Source organism: Pleurodeles waltl, unplaced genomic scaffold (assembly GCF_031143425.1).
Source record: "Pleurodeles waltl isolate 20211129_DDA unplaced genomic scaffold, aPleWal1.hap1.20221129 scaffold_58, whole genome shotgun sequence".
In the NCBI taxonomy this organism is placed as follows: domain Eukaryota; kingdom Metazoa; phylum Chordata; class Amphibia; order Caudata; family Salamandridae; genus Pleurodeles; species Pleurodeles waltl.
Window position 1 is genome coordinate 3402087 of NW_027150290.1, and position 16711 is coordinate 3418797.

Below are 16711 nucleotides of genomic sequence, written 5' to 3' on the forward strand. Positions count from 1 at the left end.
TCTCCCCTCTCTCTGCAGTGCTGGGGGTCTCTGGGTAGTGATATGGCTGACGTCACACAGTGTGTTATTACCTCTCTCTCCTCTCTGCAGCGCTGGGGGTCTCTGGACAGTGATATGCCTGAGGTCACACAGTGTGTCATTACCTCTCTCTCCTCTCTCTGCAGTGCTGGGGTCTCTGGGTAGTGATATGCCTGAGGTCACACAGTATGTCATTACCTCTCTCTCCTCTCAGAAGTGCTGGGGTCTCTGGGTAGTGATATGCCTGAGGTCACACAGTGCGTCATTACCTCTCTCTCCTCTCTCTGCAGCGCTAGGGGTCTCTGGGTAGTGATATGCCTGAGGTCACACAGTACATCATTACCTCTCTCTCCTCTCTGCAGTGCTGGGGTCTCTGGGTAGTAATATGCCTGAGGTCACACAGTACATCATTACCTCTCTCCCCTCTCTCTGTAGTGCTGGGGTCTCTGGGTAGTGATGTGCTTGAGGTCACACAGTATGTCATTACCTCTCTCTCCTCTCAGAAGTGCTGGGGGTCTCTGGGTAGTGATATGCCTGAGGTCACAGAGTACATCATTACCTCTCTCTCCTCTCTCTGCAGCGCTGGGGGTCTCTGGGTAGTGATATGCCTGAGGTCACACAGTGGGTCATTACCTCTCTCTCTTCTCTCTGCAGTGCTGGGGTCTCTGGGTAGTGATATGCCTGAGGTCACACAGTGCGTCATTACCTCTCTTCTCCCTCTCTGCAGTGCTGGGGTCTCTGGGTTCGTCAGCGATACACCTTAGATCAATGTGTGTCATTCTCTCTCTCCTCTCTTTGCAGTGCAGGGGTCTGTGGGCTGGGCAGTGATATGCCTGAGGTCAAACAGTGTGTCATTACCTCTCTCCTCCCTCTCTGCAGTACTGGGACTCTGGGCAGTCATACGCCTGAGATCACACAGTGTGTCATTAACTCTCTCTTCTCTGAGAAGTGCTGGGGTCTCTGGGTAGTGATATTCCTGAGGTCACACAGTGTGTCATTACCTCTCTCTCCTCTCTCTGCAGTGCTGGGGTCTCTGGGTAGTGATATGCCTGAGGTCACACAGTGCGTCATTACCTCTCTCTCCTCTCAGAAGTGCTGGGGTCTCTGGACAGTGATATGCCTGAGGTCACACAGTACATCATTATCTCTCTCTCTCCTCTCTCTGCAGCGCTGGGGGTCTCTGGGTAGTGATATGCCTGAGGTCACACAGTGTGTCATTACCTCTCTCTCCTCTCTCTGCAGTGCTGGGGTCTCTGGGTAGTGATATGCCTGAGGTCACACAGGGGGTCATTCTGACCTCGGCGGTAAAAGGCGCTTACCGCCGGTCAGAAGACCGCCATAACACCGCCGCAGCCGCGGTAAACCACCACGGTCATTCTGACCCGCAACTGGCAAACCGCCAAAAACCCGACATCCACAAAAGTCCGCCACACCAAAGGCCAGCGAAAAAATGGCGATGACCAAACCTCCACCGCCACGCCAACAGAAATACGCCCATGCCATTACGACCCACGAATCCACGCGGCGGTCTTTCAACCGCGGTATTCCATTGGCGGTACAGACCGCTGCGGTCAAAATACACACACACTTACAAAACACAACCACATTGGACAATTTGAAATACACACACCTGAGACACATATACACACCACTCCCACACACCCAATACAATATAAAACACACACCCACATCACCCACAAACCCTTACGACCACAATTGCGAATCAAGGACAGAGAGAGACAGCACTGCTTAGAGTAGACCATCACACAGAGGCCAATCACAACATCACCCACACAATTACCACGCACAAAACACCACACACCACCACACACATTACACTCCACAACACATACAACTTCCCTCACCTCATCCACACCACCCCATGGCACCCCAAAGACACCCCAGGTTCTCTGACGCAGAACTCAGGGTCATGGTGGAGGAAATAGTTTGTGTAGAGCCCCAGCTATTCGGGGCACAGGTGCAGCACACAACAATTGGTAGGAAGATGGAGCTATGGCAGAGGATAGTCGACAGGGTCAACGCGGTAGGACAGCATCCACGCAATCGGGAGGACATCAGGAAGCGATGGAACGACCTACGGGGGAAGGTGCGTTCCATGGTATCAAGGCACAACATTGCGGTGCAGAAGACTGGCGGCGGATCCCCACCTACTCCCCCAGAATTTACAGCATGGGAGGAGGAAGTCTTGCACATCCTGCATCCTGAGGGCCTTGCATGAGTATCTGGAGGAATGGACTCTGGTAAGTCAATTCTAACTACTACTTCCCACCCCCACCCCACCTGCATGCCAGCACATACCCCCACCCTCACCCCCACCCCCATCACACCAACTCCTTGCAAATGTCCCACCATCACAACCCACCCATCCCAACACCAAGCCCTGCATGCGACCACAAAGCATGGACACCCATCACCAAAGCATGCCCACTGCACACACACATCACCCCCACCAGCCACCCTCACAAAAGCTCCCACAAGGGAATGCCTGCACTTGGGTACACGGACACCCACCCATCACACGAAATGCCACACACAGAAGCAATAACCATACCCTTATACCCCTGCAGGACCCGAACGCCACCACACCGCCACGGAGGGTACAGAGATGTCCATCCCACCCCCAGAAGAGGCCCCCAGCGACGACAGCAGCTCTGTCTCCCTGGACCCAGATGACCAGCCCGGCCCATCGGGGACCTCTGGACAGTTGGTTCCCCACACACAGCCACAGGCTACAGCAGACCTAACCCCCTCTGGGAACACCAGCACAGCTCCCACCCAGCGGGCCCATGCCTCTGTCTCCAGGAGACGTCAATCAGCAGTGTGTCCGCCACTACAGGGCACCCAGGTTGACCCACCACCCCAACAACAACAGGGACCTGGGGGCAGTGGTAGTGGGCACACCGTCCAGGGGACAGAGGGCCAGGAACACAGGGGAACTGGGAGGGCTGCTGTGCGACAGGGGGGGGGACAGGCCCAGGGAACCCACTCTCCAAGAGGCCCTCACCACCATCATGGGAGCATACCACCACTCCCAGGAGACGATGACGACGGTACTGGCCAGGTTCCAGGAGATCCAGGCACAGCAGGGGGAACGGTACATGGGGTACAGAGAGGAACTGAGGATCATTGCTTCCGCAATGGGGACCATCGTCCTGGCCCTTAACCAGATAGTCACCACATTGCGGGACCATGTGGCACCCCAAAGGGCCCCTGTCACTAGCCTGGACCAGGAACAGCCTACCACCTCCGCCGGCGCTAGTGGACAGGAGGCCCCCACACAACGACAGGCCACCAGAACTCCACCTCCTGCTGAAGAACAACCACCCGCAAGCGGAACCTGAGATCTCACAAGAAGACAGAGTAGGATTGCAAGACCCCCGCCAGCATAAGATACCCCCTGATGTTATCCCACTGTCCCACATTGTCACCCTGTCCAACCTTAAACTGCCCCTGCTCCATCCTTCCACAGGCATATGGACAATGCACCGGTGAAACTGAGAACTGGACTCTGCCATGGAAATTACTCCACCCCCACCCATCACCGTTTTACAATCCTGTACCTATATGTAGCACTTGAAATAAATCACTTATTGCACTTACAATAACAGGATTCTGCTTTTATTTTTCACAAAAGTATTACACATAACGGTGCAATAATGTCCAGTTACATTGTGCTGACAACATACCAATGTCAATAAGCTTTAGTCCATGGGCAAACAAAGCAGAAGTCACGCAGTGGGTCACACAGCTCTGAAAAGGGAAGGGAAAGTCACAACTCAGTTAAAATGAACTGGGGGGAAACACAGACAGTAGAGACGCAGGAGGCCTCAAGTAAATGTGAAATGGCGTGGGTGATTCTTACCTGTGTGCTACTGAAAATATTGTTGTATGACTGTATCCCTGTTGTCCGGTTCGTCCCCGTCGTTTTCCTCCTCTTCACTCTCCACAGGCTCTACAGCTGCTACAACACCACCATCTGGACCATCCTCCTGCACAAAAGGCACCTGGCGTCGCAAAGCAAGATTGTGAAGCATACAGCAGGCCACGATGATATGGCACACCTTCTTTGGTGAGTACATTAGGGATCCCCCTGTCATATGCAGGCACCTAAACCTGGCCTTCAGGAGGCCGAAGGTCCGCTCGATCACCCTCCTAGTACGCCCATGGGCCTCATTGTACCTTTCCTCTGCCCTGGTCCTGGGATTCCTCACTGGGGTCAGTAGCCACGACAGGTTGGGGTAACCAGAGTCACCTAATAACCACACACAGTGTCTCTGTAGTTGTTCCATCACAAAAGGGATGCTGCTATTTCGCATAACATACGCGTCATGCACCGACCCAGGGAACTTGGCATTTACATGTGAGATGTACTGGTCAGCCAAACAGACCACCTGGACATTCATCGAATGATAACTTTTTCTGTTTCTGTAAACCTGCTCACTTCCTTTGGGGGGAACCAAAGGCACATGGGTCCCATCAATGGCACCAATGATGTTGGGGATATGTCCAAGGGCATAGAAATCACCCTTCACTGTAGCCAATTCATCCACCTCAGGGAAAACAATGTAGCTCCGCATATATTTCATCAGGGCAGACAACACTCTGGACAAAACCTTAGAAAACATAGGCTGAGACATCCCTGATGACATGGCCACTGTTGTCTGAAAAGACCCACTTGCCAAAAAATGGAGTACTGACAGAACCTGCACCAGAGGGGGAATCCCTGTGGGTTGGCGGATGGGGGACATCAGGTCTGGCTCCAGCTGGGCACACAGTTCATGTATAGTGGCTCGGTCAAGCCTGTATCTAAGTATAATGTGTCGTTCTTCCATTGTCGACAGGTCCACCAGCGGTCGGTACACGGGAGGATTAATCCTTCTCCTCGCAAGTCCCAGCAGACGGTGCCTAGGAAGGACAACATGGAGCACAGAGTCAGGCAAACCACAGGTTTGTTCACACAGCTTGCACAGTAAAAGATTCGCAATGCATAGAAAGGCTTGTATGAGTGGCAATGCACGGCCTAGGCCTGTGTGACGCAGTTGAAATTATGCCATGTGGGCCCTTGAAATGGCGGCTGCCTGACCTGTGAAGTGTGACATTGGGATGTGAGGTCAATGCGCTGGCGTGGCACACCATGGCGGTAGGCGGTCGAAGACCGCGGTGCTAAGCCGCATTGGTTAGCATTGAAGCCTATGGGTTTCATTAGCCAATGACGATGTGCGCCGGCGGTGACCGCCATTTTCTATCAGCTTAATCACTCGAGACCTGATCATCCACAGGAGAGGACCTATACTGCAAGTACTGCTGTGACCTCGGTCTGGGAGATACAATGGCTGCTGCGACTGGGGAAAGGGCCCCTGCCTTCACATCTGAGGAATTGGAGAAACTTGTGGATGGGGTCCTCCCCCAGTATGCGTTACTCTACGGTCCTCCAGACCAACAGGTAAGTACACTGGGAGCACGTAGTATGGGCTTTGCCTGTGTTGAGTGGGGTGGATGTAAGATGGTGGGGAGGGGAGCGAATGAGGAGTGCAACGCACGACAGATGAGAGCATGTGCCACATGGCAAGGTTGGGGAGGGGGGGGCCACTCACATCGACCATGCAGAAAAGTGATAATATCTCCTTTCCCTCCCTGTACATGTCACATAGGTCAGCGCCCATCAGAAGATCGACATTTGGCGTGCCATCGCCAAGGACGTCTGGGCCCTGGGGGTCCACAACAGACGGGGCACCCACTGCCGAAAGAGGTGGGAGGACATCCGCCGTGGGACCAGAAAGACCGCCGAGTCTCTGCTGGGGATGGCCTCCCAACGTAGGAGGGGTGCCAGCCGCCAATTGACCCCCCTGATGTCCTGGATCCTGGCGGTGGCCTACCCCGATTTGGATGGGCGCATGAGGACATCACAGCAGACACAAGGGGGTGAGTATCTGCACATTCTGCTATCTTTGCGCGCAGTGGAGGTGTCTGGGTTGGGGAGGAGGGCTGTGGGTAACTCTAGGCCAGGGCGCTTTCTGTAGGCTAGTCCCCTCCGTTAGGCATGGCCCTGTGCCCCCGCCCCCCACCTCTGTAGGATGCCAAGTACAGCTATCCATGGTCCTGCATCACCCATGTGCGCATTTGTTGTCCATAGAGCTGTAGGCCTAGTCACAAGTACTGAGTAGTGTACCCCGATTGCGCGGCGTAGTGCAGGGGGCTTCTGTGTCTGTCCTCTCCGACAACGGTGTTGACAATGCATGCACTCAACCTGTCTTTCTTTCTCCCCCCACCTTTTTTGTTTTTCTTCCTGTGCATGTGTGCATTAGCATCATCAGGTGGAGGAGAATTGGCATCGGAGCACGAGGGAGCTGCAACTCACATGGCCCCGGAGGGCCATGCAACAGACTCTGAGTACACCAGTGAGACGGAGGGCGAGGGGGGCTCCACAACGGGGACCCGTGGAGACGTCAGCGACACCGACACGTCCTCAGAAGGGAGCTCCCTTGCGGTGGCGGCAACATCCGTGCCCACCACCACAACAGGTACAGCCGCCACCCAGTGCACCAGCCCTGCCCTCCCAGCAGCCCCTCAGCCTTCGCTCTGTGCCCGCTCGCCCAGGAAGGCGGGCATCTCCTTCGCCCCAGGGACCTCAGGCCCTGCCCCTGTAACCCCTGCTGCCCTCAGTGAGGAGGTCATTGACCTCCTGAGGACCATCATTGTTGGGCAGTCTACCCTTTTGAATGCCATCCAGGGTGTAGAAAGGGAGGTGCATCGGAGCAATGCATACCTGGAGGGAATTCATTCGGGTCAGGCTGCCCATCAGCGATCGTTCAACGCTCTGGCCTCAGCACTGACGGCAGCCATTGTCCCTGTCTCCAGCCTCCCTCTTCTAACTGCCTCCACCCAGTCCCAGTCTCCTGTTCCTCAGCCTATCCCATCCACACCATCAGACCAGCCTGCACACACCTCAACACCCAAGGGCAGCTCATCCAGACATAAGCACCACAGATCCCACAAGCATTCACCCAAGCAACATCCAGATGCAGACATGGCAACAGTCACTACCACCTCTGTGTCCCCCTCCTCCTCGTCTCCCTCCTCCCTCCTTGTGACGTCTCCACTCACACCTGCATGCACACCACCATCAGCCAGTACTTCCATCACCAGCACACCCTCCAGTACAGTCCGCACACGTGCAGTCACCACCCCCACTGCCATTTACACGTCCCCTGTGTCCTCTCCCACTGTGTCTGTCACCCCCTCTTCCAAACCACACAAACGCAGGCAGCCACCCACCCAACAGCCATCCACCTCACGACAGCCTCCGTCACAGGCACCTGCACCCAAAGACAGCACACTTGACTCTCCTACAACCACATCCTCTTCCTCCACTCCCATACCCACTACACCTACCCGTCCCTGTCTTTCCAAATTGCTTTTCCTTTCCAACCTTGACCTCTTTCCAACCACTGACCCACCCCCTCCATCTGGTAAGAGTCCAAAGAGCACCTCAGCCACCACCAGCCCTGCATCTAGTGTGACCATAGTGAAGGGCTTTTGGAGTCCACCAGCTCCTAGGGCAGGGACATCGCCCAGCAGCAAGGGGACAGCCAGCCCACCCCCTGGGAAGAGGACCAAAAAAAATAAGGGCTGGCGCGAGAAGCCTGAGACCGCTGCCACCAAGGAGAGTGGCCTTGCCCCGTCACCTGCCACATCATCTAAGGGAGGCAAGGGCCAGAGAGCTGCAGCGAAGGAGGGCAAGGGCAGCAGGGCGGAGAAGTCAGGCAGCAGGAGAGCTGACCAGGAGGGCCCCACCAGCCCCATTCCGGGTGTGATGAAGGACACCCACGGGCCCAAGACTCCATCACAGGAGGGGCCCGCAACCACAAGGTCGGAGGGCGACTGAGCGGGGAGTCTTGGCCAGGTCTGCCTCCCTAGAGAGACAGGACAGGCACCGCTGAACAGGGCCCCGCCGTGCGAAGCACCGCTGAACAGGGCCCCGCCAGGACAGGCACCTCTGAACAGGACCCCGCCGTGAGAAGCACCGCTGAACAGGGGCCGCCGTGAGAAGCACCGCTGAACAGGGCCCCGCCGTCTCAGGCACCGCTCCGCTGGGCCCTTCATCTCAAGCACCGCTCCGCTGGGCCCTTCCTGTCAAGCACCGCTCCGCTGGGCCCTTCATCTCAAGCACCGCTCCACTGGGCCCTTCATCTCAAGCACCGCTCTGATGGGCACCGCCGTCTCAAGCACCGCTCCGCTGGGCCCTTCATCTGAAGCACCGCTCCGCTGGGCCCTTCCTGTCAAGCACCGCTCCGCTGGGCCCTTCATCTCAAGCACCGCTCCGCTGGGCCCTTCATCTCAAGCACCTCTCCGCTGGGCCCTTCCTGTCAAGCACCGCTCCGCTGGGCCCTTCCTGTCAAGCACCGCTCCGCTGGGCCCTTCATCTCAAGCACCGCTCCGCTGGGCACCGCCGTCTCAAGCACCGCTCCGCTGGGCCCTTCATCTCAAGCACCGCTCCGCTGGGCCCTTCATCTCAAGCACCGCTCCGCTGGGCCCTTCATCTCAAGCACCGCTCCGCTGGGCACTGCCGTCTCAAGCACCGCTGGCCCATTGACAGTGCCGGTTCTGTGTCGAGCAGGTGTTCACGAAGCACTCTGGGCACCATGCCTCCTCCTATACCAGTGGAGTCTGTTATCCATCTGATGGACTGTGGCTTTGCATTCCCCAGGATGGTACAGTGGGCAACCCACCCACTGTAGAGACTTGAGAGACTGTGGCTTTGCACTTCCCAGGATGGTCCAGTGGGCAACCCACCCACTGTATGGACTTGAGAGACTGTGGCTTTGCACTCCCGAGGATAAAGCAGTGGGCAACCCACCCACTGTAGAGACTTGAGAGACTGTGGCTTTGCACTCCCCAGGATGGTACAGTGGGCAACCCAGCCACTGTAGAGACTTGTGAGACTGTGGCTTTGCACTCCCCAGGATGGTACAGTGGGCATGGAGGCCCCTTGTGGATCTGGCATCGTGGACTCATGTGGCTGAGGTGCCCCCCCTTCCCTTCCCCCTGAGGTGCCTGTAGTTTTATCATCTGATGCCCCTGCAGTGTTCTCTCCAATGGTATCCGGTCTCCTGTGTGGGCTTTGCCCATGTGTTTTACACATTGGCCCACGGACTATGGGAATTTAACTGACTGTGCAGGACTTATTGCCTATGTTTCAAATTTGCACTATGTTCATTCATTCGTTCTTTTGTATATTTAATATTGCATATTTACCACAACTTAAATGAACCTATTTTATACATAAATATTTATGTTCATTTTACGTATGTCTTTGCGTTATTCCGTGGGGTTTGGGGGGTGTCACTCGGACTTGTTGCTCTGCATTGGTGTGTGGGGATTGGGGGTGGGGGGGTGGGTGTGTCACGTATGTGTGTGCCCGTAACCTTTCCTCCCCCCCCCTCCCCTGTGTCGTGGGGGCAGTACTAACCGTTGTCGTCTGCGCCGGCGTTCGTACTCGTGGTAGATGAGCAGGTAGACAATTGCTGGTAGGATGTTTAATTCGGGTTCCATGCTGTCCAGATTCCTCGTGGAGTGTGTTTCGGTGAGCGTTTTCCCGTTCGTAGTGTGTTTCCGCCGTGTTTTTATCGATGGGGCTCCCGCCCCAGAAAAGGTGGCGGATTGGTGGGTCGTGATAGGGTGGGCGGTACATTGTCTGCCGCCTGCCTGTTGGTGGTGACCGCCAACCTGTTTGTCTCTACCGCCGTGGCGGTCGGACTGTTAAAGTGGCGGGCTGTGTTGGCGGTTCCCGCCAGGGTCAGAATTCCATTTTTTGGACCGCCTGCCTGTTGGCGGGTTGGCCGCCGCTTTATCACCGTCCGCCAGGGTTGGAATGACCCCCACAGTGTGTCATTACCTCTCTCCTCTCTCTCTGCAGTGCTGGTGTCTCTGGGTAGTGATATGCCTGAGGTCACACAGTGCGTCATTACCTCTCTCTCCTCTCAGAAGGACTGGGATCTCTGGCAGTGATATGCCTGAGGTCACACAGTGTGTCATTACCTCTCTCTCCTCTCTCTGCAGTGCTGGGGTCTCTGGGTAGTGATATGCCTGAGGTCACACAGTGTGTCATTACCTCCCTCTCCTCTCTCTGCAGCGCTGGTGATTCTGGATCCAGACCCAGCTCATAGAGGCCTGACCCTCTCTGAGGACGGGAGACGCGTGGGATGGACAGACAATCCGCAGATCCCTCCGGACAACCTCAACAAATTCACTGCCTCTCAATGTGTGCTGGGGCGGGAGGGGTTCACCTCGGGGGCCATTACTGGGAGGTGCAGCTGCTGCAGCGGGGGCTGGTGTGGGCCATGGGGGTCGCACGAGGGTCCTTGAGATGGAAGGGAGTGATGAGAGTGTCCCCTGAGTGGGGGCTCTGGGCTGTGTTGTGGTGGTGGGGTGCTGATGGTCGGTACCGGGCTCTCACCTCCCCTTCCACCTTCCCGAGCCCCCGTCAGCCCCCCCTGAAGCTGGGGCTGTACCTGGACTATGAGGGGGGCGGCTGTCCCTATACAACGCAGACACCTGGGAGCATCTCTACACCTTCAATGACTCCTTCACCGGGGGGGCTGCGCCCCTTCTTCTGGCTCGATGAAGACACAGTCCTGTGCCTGGTGTAACTGCTGATGGGCCCCCCTCACCTCAACATCAGGGAGACACCGACCAGCGCCTGGGGGGGGGGGTGGAAGACTGTCGGCTTCAAGCACATGTGTGTGTCCCTAGCGCCTAGAGGCCGCGTTATAAAGCGCCGTCCCCTGACATTTACTGCTTAAATAAAGTGAGAGTGAGGAGAACAAATAGCGGCTGAGGGTGTTTTTTACAGTTTTTGTACAGACAGGGACATTAAATACCGCTGCTGCCGGTATAATGCCCGAGGTCACACAGTGTGTCGTTAACTCTCTCTCCGGTCTATTCAGTGCTGGGGTCTCAGGACAGTGATATGTCTGAGGTCACACAGTGTGTCATTACCTCTCTCCCCTCTCTCTGCAGTGCTGGGGTTCTCTGGGTAGTGATATGCCTGAGGTCTCACAGTGTATCATTAACTCTCTCTCCTCTATCTGTTGTGCTGGGGTCTCTGAGCAGTGATACGCCTGAGGTCACACAGTGTGTCATTACCTCTCTCTCCTCTCAGAAGTACTGGGGTCTCTGGGTAGTGATACGACTGAGGTCACACAGTGATTCATTCTCTCTCTCCTCTCTCTGCAGTGCTGGGGTCTCTGACCAGTGATACGCCTGAGGTCACACAGTACATCATTAACTGTCTCTCCTGTCTCTTCAGTGCTGGGGTCTCTGGACAGTGATATGCCTGAGGTCACACAGTGTGTCATTAACTCTCTCCTCTCACTGCAGTGCTGGGGGTTTCTGGGTAGTAATATCCCTGAGGTCACACAGTACATCATTACCTCTCTCTGCAGTGCTGGGGTCTCTGGGTAGTGATATGCCTGATGTCACACAGTGTCATTACCTGTCTCTCCTCTCTGCAGTGCTGGGGTCTCTGGACAGTGATATGCCTGAGGTCACACAGTGTGTCATTGACTGTCTCTCCTCTCTCTGCACTGCTGGGTTCTCAGGGCAGTGAGACGCCTAAGCTCAAGCAGTACATCATTACCTCTCTCTCCTCTCTCTGCAGTGCTGGGGTCTCTGGGTAGTGATATGCCTGAAATCACACAGTGTGCCATTACCTCTCTCTCTTCAGTGCTGGGGTCTTTGGGGTGGACAGTGATATGCCTGAGGTCACACAGTGTGTCATTACCTCTCTCTCCTCTCTGCATTGCTGGGGGTCTCTGGGTAGTGATACGCCTGAGGTCAGACAGTGTGTCATTAACTCTCTCTCCTGTCTCTTCAGTGCTGGGGTCTCTGGACAGTGATATGCCTGAGGTCACACAGTGTGTCATTAACTTGCTCTCCTCTGAGAAGTGCTGGGGTCTCTGGACAGTGATATGCCTGAGGTCACACAGTACATCATTACCTCTCTCTCCTCTCTGCAGTGCTGGGGTCTCTGGGAAGTGATATGCCTGAGGTCACACAGTGTGTCATTTCCTCTCTCTCCTCTCTCTGCAGCGCTGGGGGTCTCTGGGTAGTGATATGCCTGAGGTCACACAGCGTGTCATTACCTCTCTCTCCTCTCAGTGATGGATCTCTGGACAGTGATATGCCTGAGGTCACACAGTGCGTCCTTACCTCTCCCTCCTCTCAGAAGTGCTGGGGTCTCTGGGTAGTGATATGCCTGAGGTCACACAGTTTGTTATTACCTCTCTCTCCTCTCTCTGCAGCGCTGTAGGTCTCTGGGTAATGATATGCCTGAGGTCACACAGTGCGTCATTACCTCTCTCTCCTCTCTCTGCAGCGCTGGTGACTCTGGATCCAGACACAGCTCATAGAAGTCTGACCCTCTCTGAGGACGGGAGACGTGTGGGATGGACAGACAGACCGCAGCCCCGGCCGGACAACCCCAAGAGATTCACTGGGTTTCCCTGTGTGCTGGGGTGGGAGGGTTTCACCTCGGGGGGCATTACTGGGAGGTGCAGCCGCTGCAGGAGCAGATGTGGTGGTCAGTGGGGGTCGCACGAGAGTCCGTGAGAAGGGAGGTGGCTATCCTGTACCCTGAGGGGGGGGTCTGGGCTGTGGAGCGGTGGTATGATGATCGGTACCGGGCTCTCACCTCCACTCCCACCCCCCTGCGCCCCTGCCAGCCCCCCCTGAAGCTGGGGCTGTATCTGGACTATGAGGGGGGGCGGCTGTCCCTGTACAACGCAGACACCTGGGAGCATCTCTACACCTTCAATGACTCCTTCACCGGGGGGCTGCGCCCCTACTTCTGCGTTAATTCATGGGCAGACCTGCGCCTGGTGTAACTGAGCCCCCCCCAGGGGTCAATAACAGGGCAGAGAGAGATACACGGACCCCCGCCCTCGCTGTTCGATTTAATCTGTCCCGTGGTGCTAACCCCCCCCTCCCCGGGGGCTGCACCCCTGTTGATTGATGCAGCCAGGGACATCCCTGCGTCCCGAATAATAAATCAGCCTGTCTGCACCCCTCTTCTCCCCGGGAGGCTGCACCCCTACTTCCAGCTACTGATGGACCCCTTCACCTGGGGGGGGGGGGGGGATGGTGATGGACGGTGTGGGGGGGTGCCTGAGTGACTTTAGTTGGAAGGTGTCTGGGGGGGGGGGTTGGGTTCAGCTTGGAAAATTAACCCTTTGCTTTCTGTGGTGGGTAAGAGGAGGGGGGGGTGAGAGTCCAAGATACAAATGCCTGCTTCAAGTACATGTGTGTGTCCCTAGCGCCTAGAGGCCGCGCTGCAGCGCTTTGCCCTGTGTCCCCGATGTCTGCGGACCCCGTCCTCCTCCTACAGCCCCTGCTCGGCCCCGGCGGGACTCTCAGCGCTTTGTATGAAGTGTCTGCGCTCAGTGTAACAGGCGCTTCCAGTGCAGTTATCACTCGGGGCTTCAGGGAGCTGCAGAGCGCGTCATAAAGCGCCGTCTCCTGACATTTACTGCTTAAATAAAATGCGAGAGACGAGAACAAATACCGGCTGAGGGTGTTTTTTCCAGTTTTTGTACAGACAGAGACATTAAATACCGCTGCTGCCGGTATAAAACCCGCCCTGAGAGTCTAGCGAGTGGGAAGACAGTACAGGTGTTGCAGTGAGTGCAGGTGGGTCTGGAGTGGGCAGTGAGTGCCGGTGGGTCTGGAGTGGGCAGTGAGTGCCGGTGGGTCTGGAGTGGGCAGTGAGTGCAGGTGGGGCAGTGAGTGCCGGTGGGTCTGGAGTGGGCAGTGAGTGCCGGTGGGTCTGGAGTGGGCAGTGAGTGCAGGTGGGACAGAGAGTGCCGGTGGGTCTGGAGTGGGCAGTGAGTGGAGATGGGTCTAGAGTGGGCAGTGAGTGCAGGTGGGTCTGGAGTGGGCAGTGAGTGCAGGTGGGGCAGTGAGTGCAGGTGGATCTGGAGTCGGCAGTGAGTGCAGGTGGGGCAGTGAGTGCCGGTGGGTCTGGAGTGGGCAGTGAGTGCCGGTGGGTCTGGAGTGGGCAGTGAGTGCAGGTGGGGCAGTGAGTGCCGGTGGGTCTGCAGTGGGCAGTGAGTGCAGGTGGGTGTGGAGTGGGCAGTGAGTCTGCAGTGGGCAGTGAGTCTGGAGTGGGCAGTGAGTGCAGGTGGGGCAGTGAGTGGAGGTGGGTCTGGAGTGGGCAGTGAGTGCAGGTGTCTGGAGTGGGCAGTGAGTGCAGGTGGGTCTGCAGTGGGCAGTGAGTGCAGGTAAGTCTGGAGTGGGCAGTGAGTGCAGGTGGGTGCAGGTGGGTCTGGGGGGGCAGTGAGTCTGGAGTGGGCAGTGAGTCTGGAGCGGGAAGTGTGTTCAGGTGGGTCTGGAATGGGCAGTGAGTGCAGGTGGGTCTGGAGTGGGCAGTGAGTGCAGGTGGGGCAGTGAATGCAGGTGGGTCTGGAGTGGGCAGTGAGTGCAGGTAGGGCAGTGAGTGCCGGTGGGTCTGGAGTGGACAGTGAGTGCCGGTGGGGCAGTGAGTGCAGGTGGGGCAGTGAGTGCCAGTGGGTCTGGAGTGGGCAGTGAGTGCCGGTGGGTCTGGAGTGGGCAGTGTGTGCAGGTGGGTCTGGGGTGGGCCGTGAGTGCAGGTGGGGCAGTGAGTGCAGGTGGGTCTGGAAAGGGCAGTGAGTGCCGGTGGGTCTGGAGGGGGCAGTGAGTCTGGCGTGGGCAGTGAGTGCAGGTGGGGCAGTGAGTGCAGGTGGGTCTGGAGTGGGCAGTGAGTGCCGGTGGGTCTCGAGTGAACAGTGAGTGCAGGTGGGGCAGTGAGTGCAGGAGAGTCTGGAGTGGGCAGTGAATCTGGAGTGGGCAGTGAGTGCAGGTGGGTCTGGAGTGGACAGTGAGTGCCAGTGGGTCTGGAGTGGGCAGTGAGTCTGGAGTGGGCAGTGAGTGCAGGTGGGTCTGGAGTGGGCAGGGGGTCTGCAGTGGGCAGTGAGTGCAGGTGTGTCTGGAGTGGGCAGTGAGTGCCGGTGGCTCTGGAGTGGGCAGTGACTGCAGGTGGGTCTGGAGTGGGCAGTGAGTGCAGGTGGGTCTGCAAAGGGCAGTGAGTGCAGGTGGGTCTGGAGTGGGCAGTGAGTGCAGGTGGGTCTGGAGTCGGCAGTGAGTGCAGGTGGGGCAGTGAGTGCCAGTGGGTCTGTAGTGGGCAGTGAGTGCAGGTGGGTCTGGAGTGGGCAGTGAGTGCAGGTGGGGCAGTGAGTGCAGGTGGGTCTGCAGTGGGCAGTAAGTGTCGGTGGGTCTGCAGTGTGCTGTGAGTGCAGATGGGTCTGGAGTGGGCAGTGAGTCTGGAGTGGACAGTGAGTGCCGGTGGGTCTGCAGTGGGCAGTGAGTGCAGGTGGGTCTGGAGTGGGCAGTAAGTCTGGAGTCTGCAGTGAGTGCAGGTGGGTCTGGAGTGGGCAGTGAGTGCAGGTGGGGCAGTGAGTGCAGGTGGGTCTGGAGTGGGCAGTGAGTGCCGGTGGGTCTAGAGTGGGCAGTGGGTCTGGAGTGGGCAGTGAGTCTGGAGCGGGCAGTGAGTGGAGGTGGGTCTGGAGTGGGCAGTAAGTGCAGGTGGTGCAGTGAGTGCCAGTGGGTCTGGAATGAGCAGTGAGTGCAGGAGGGACAGTGAGTGCAGGTGGGGCAATGAGTGCAGGTGGGTCTGGAATGGGCAGTGAGTGCCAGTGGGTCTCGAGTGGGCAGTGAGTGCCGGTGGGTCTGGAGTGGGCAGTGAGTGCAGGTGGGGCAGTGAGTGGAGGTGGGTCTGGAGTGGGCAGTGAGTGCAGATGGGTCTGGAGTGGGCAGTGAGTCTGGAGCGGGCAGTGAGTTCAGGTGGGTCTGGAGTGGGCAGTGAGTGCAGGTGTCTGGAGTGGGCAGTGAGTGCAGGTGAGTCTGCAGTGGGCAGTGAGTGCAGGTGAGTCTGGAGTGGGCAGTGGGTGCAAGTGGGTCTGGAGTGGGCAGTGAGTCTGGAGTGGGCAGTGAGTGCTGGTGGGTCTGGAGTGGGCAGTGAGTTCAGGTGGGGCAGTTAGTGCAGGTGTGTTTGGAGTTGGCAGAGAGTGCCAGTGGGTCTGGAGTGGGCAGTGAGTGCCGGTGGGGCAGTGAGTGCCGGTGGGTCTGGAGTGGGCAGTGAGTGCAGGTGGGTCAGTGAGTGCCGGTGGCCCTGGAGTGGGCAGTGAGTGCCGGTGGGTCTGGAGTGGGCAGTGAGTGCAGGTGGGTCAGTGAGTGGAGATGGGTCTGGAGTGGGCAGTGAGTTCAGGTGGGTCTGGAGTGGGCAGTGAATGCTGGTGGGTCTGGAGTGGGCAGTGAGTGCAGGTGGGTCTGGAATGGGCAGTAAGTGCAGGTGGGGCAGTGAGTGCAGGTGAGTCTGGAGTGGGCATTGAGTGCAGGTGGGTTTGCAGTGGGCAGTGAGGTCAGGTAGGTCTGGAGTGGGCAGTGAGTTCAGGTGGGACTGGAGTTGGCAGTGAGTGCAGGTGGGTCTGGAGTGGACAGTGAGTGCAGGTGGGTCTGGAGTGGGCAGTGAGTACAGGTGGGGCAGTGAATGCAGGTGGGGCAGTGAGTGCAGGTGGGGCAGTGAGCTCAGGTGGGTCTGGAGTGGGCAGTGAGTGCCGGTAGGTCAGTCAGTGCAGGTGGATCTGGAGTGGGCAGTGAG

General features: G+C 57.4%; 1 protein-coding gene across 1 annotated transcript in view; it reads left to right on the top strand.

Moving 5' to 3' along the window:
- LOC138278793 (uncharacterized) overlaps positions 1–12648 on the top strand; it is a 53756-nt gene extending 41108 nt beyond the window's left edge. The window contains exon 5 of the mRNA XM_069219308.1: positions 12416–12648. Coding sequence (XP_069075409.1) covers positions 12416–12648 — 233 coding nt within the window. The remainder of the gene's footprint in view (positions 1–12415) is intronic.
- Positions 12649–16711: the final 4063 nt, after the last annotated feature.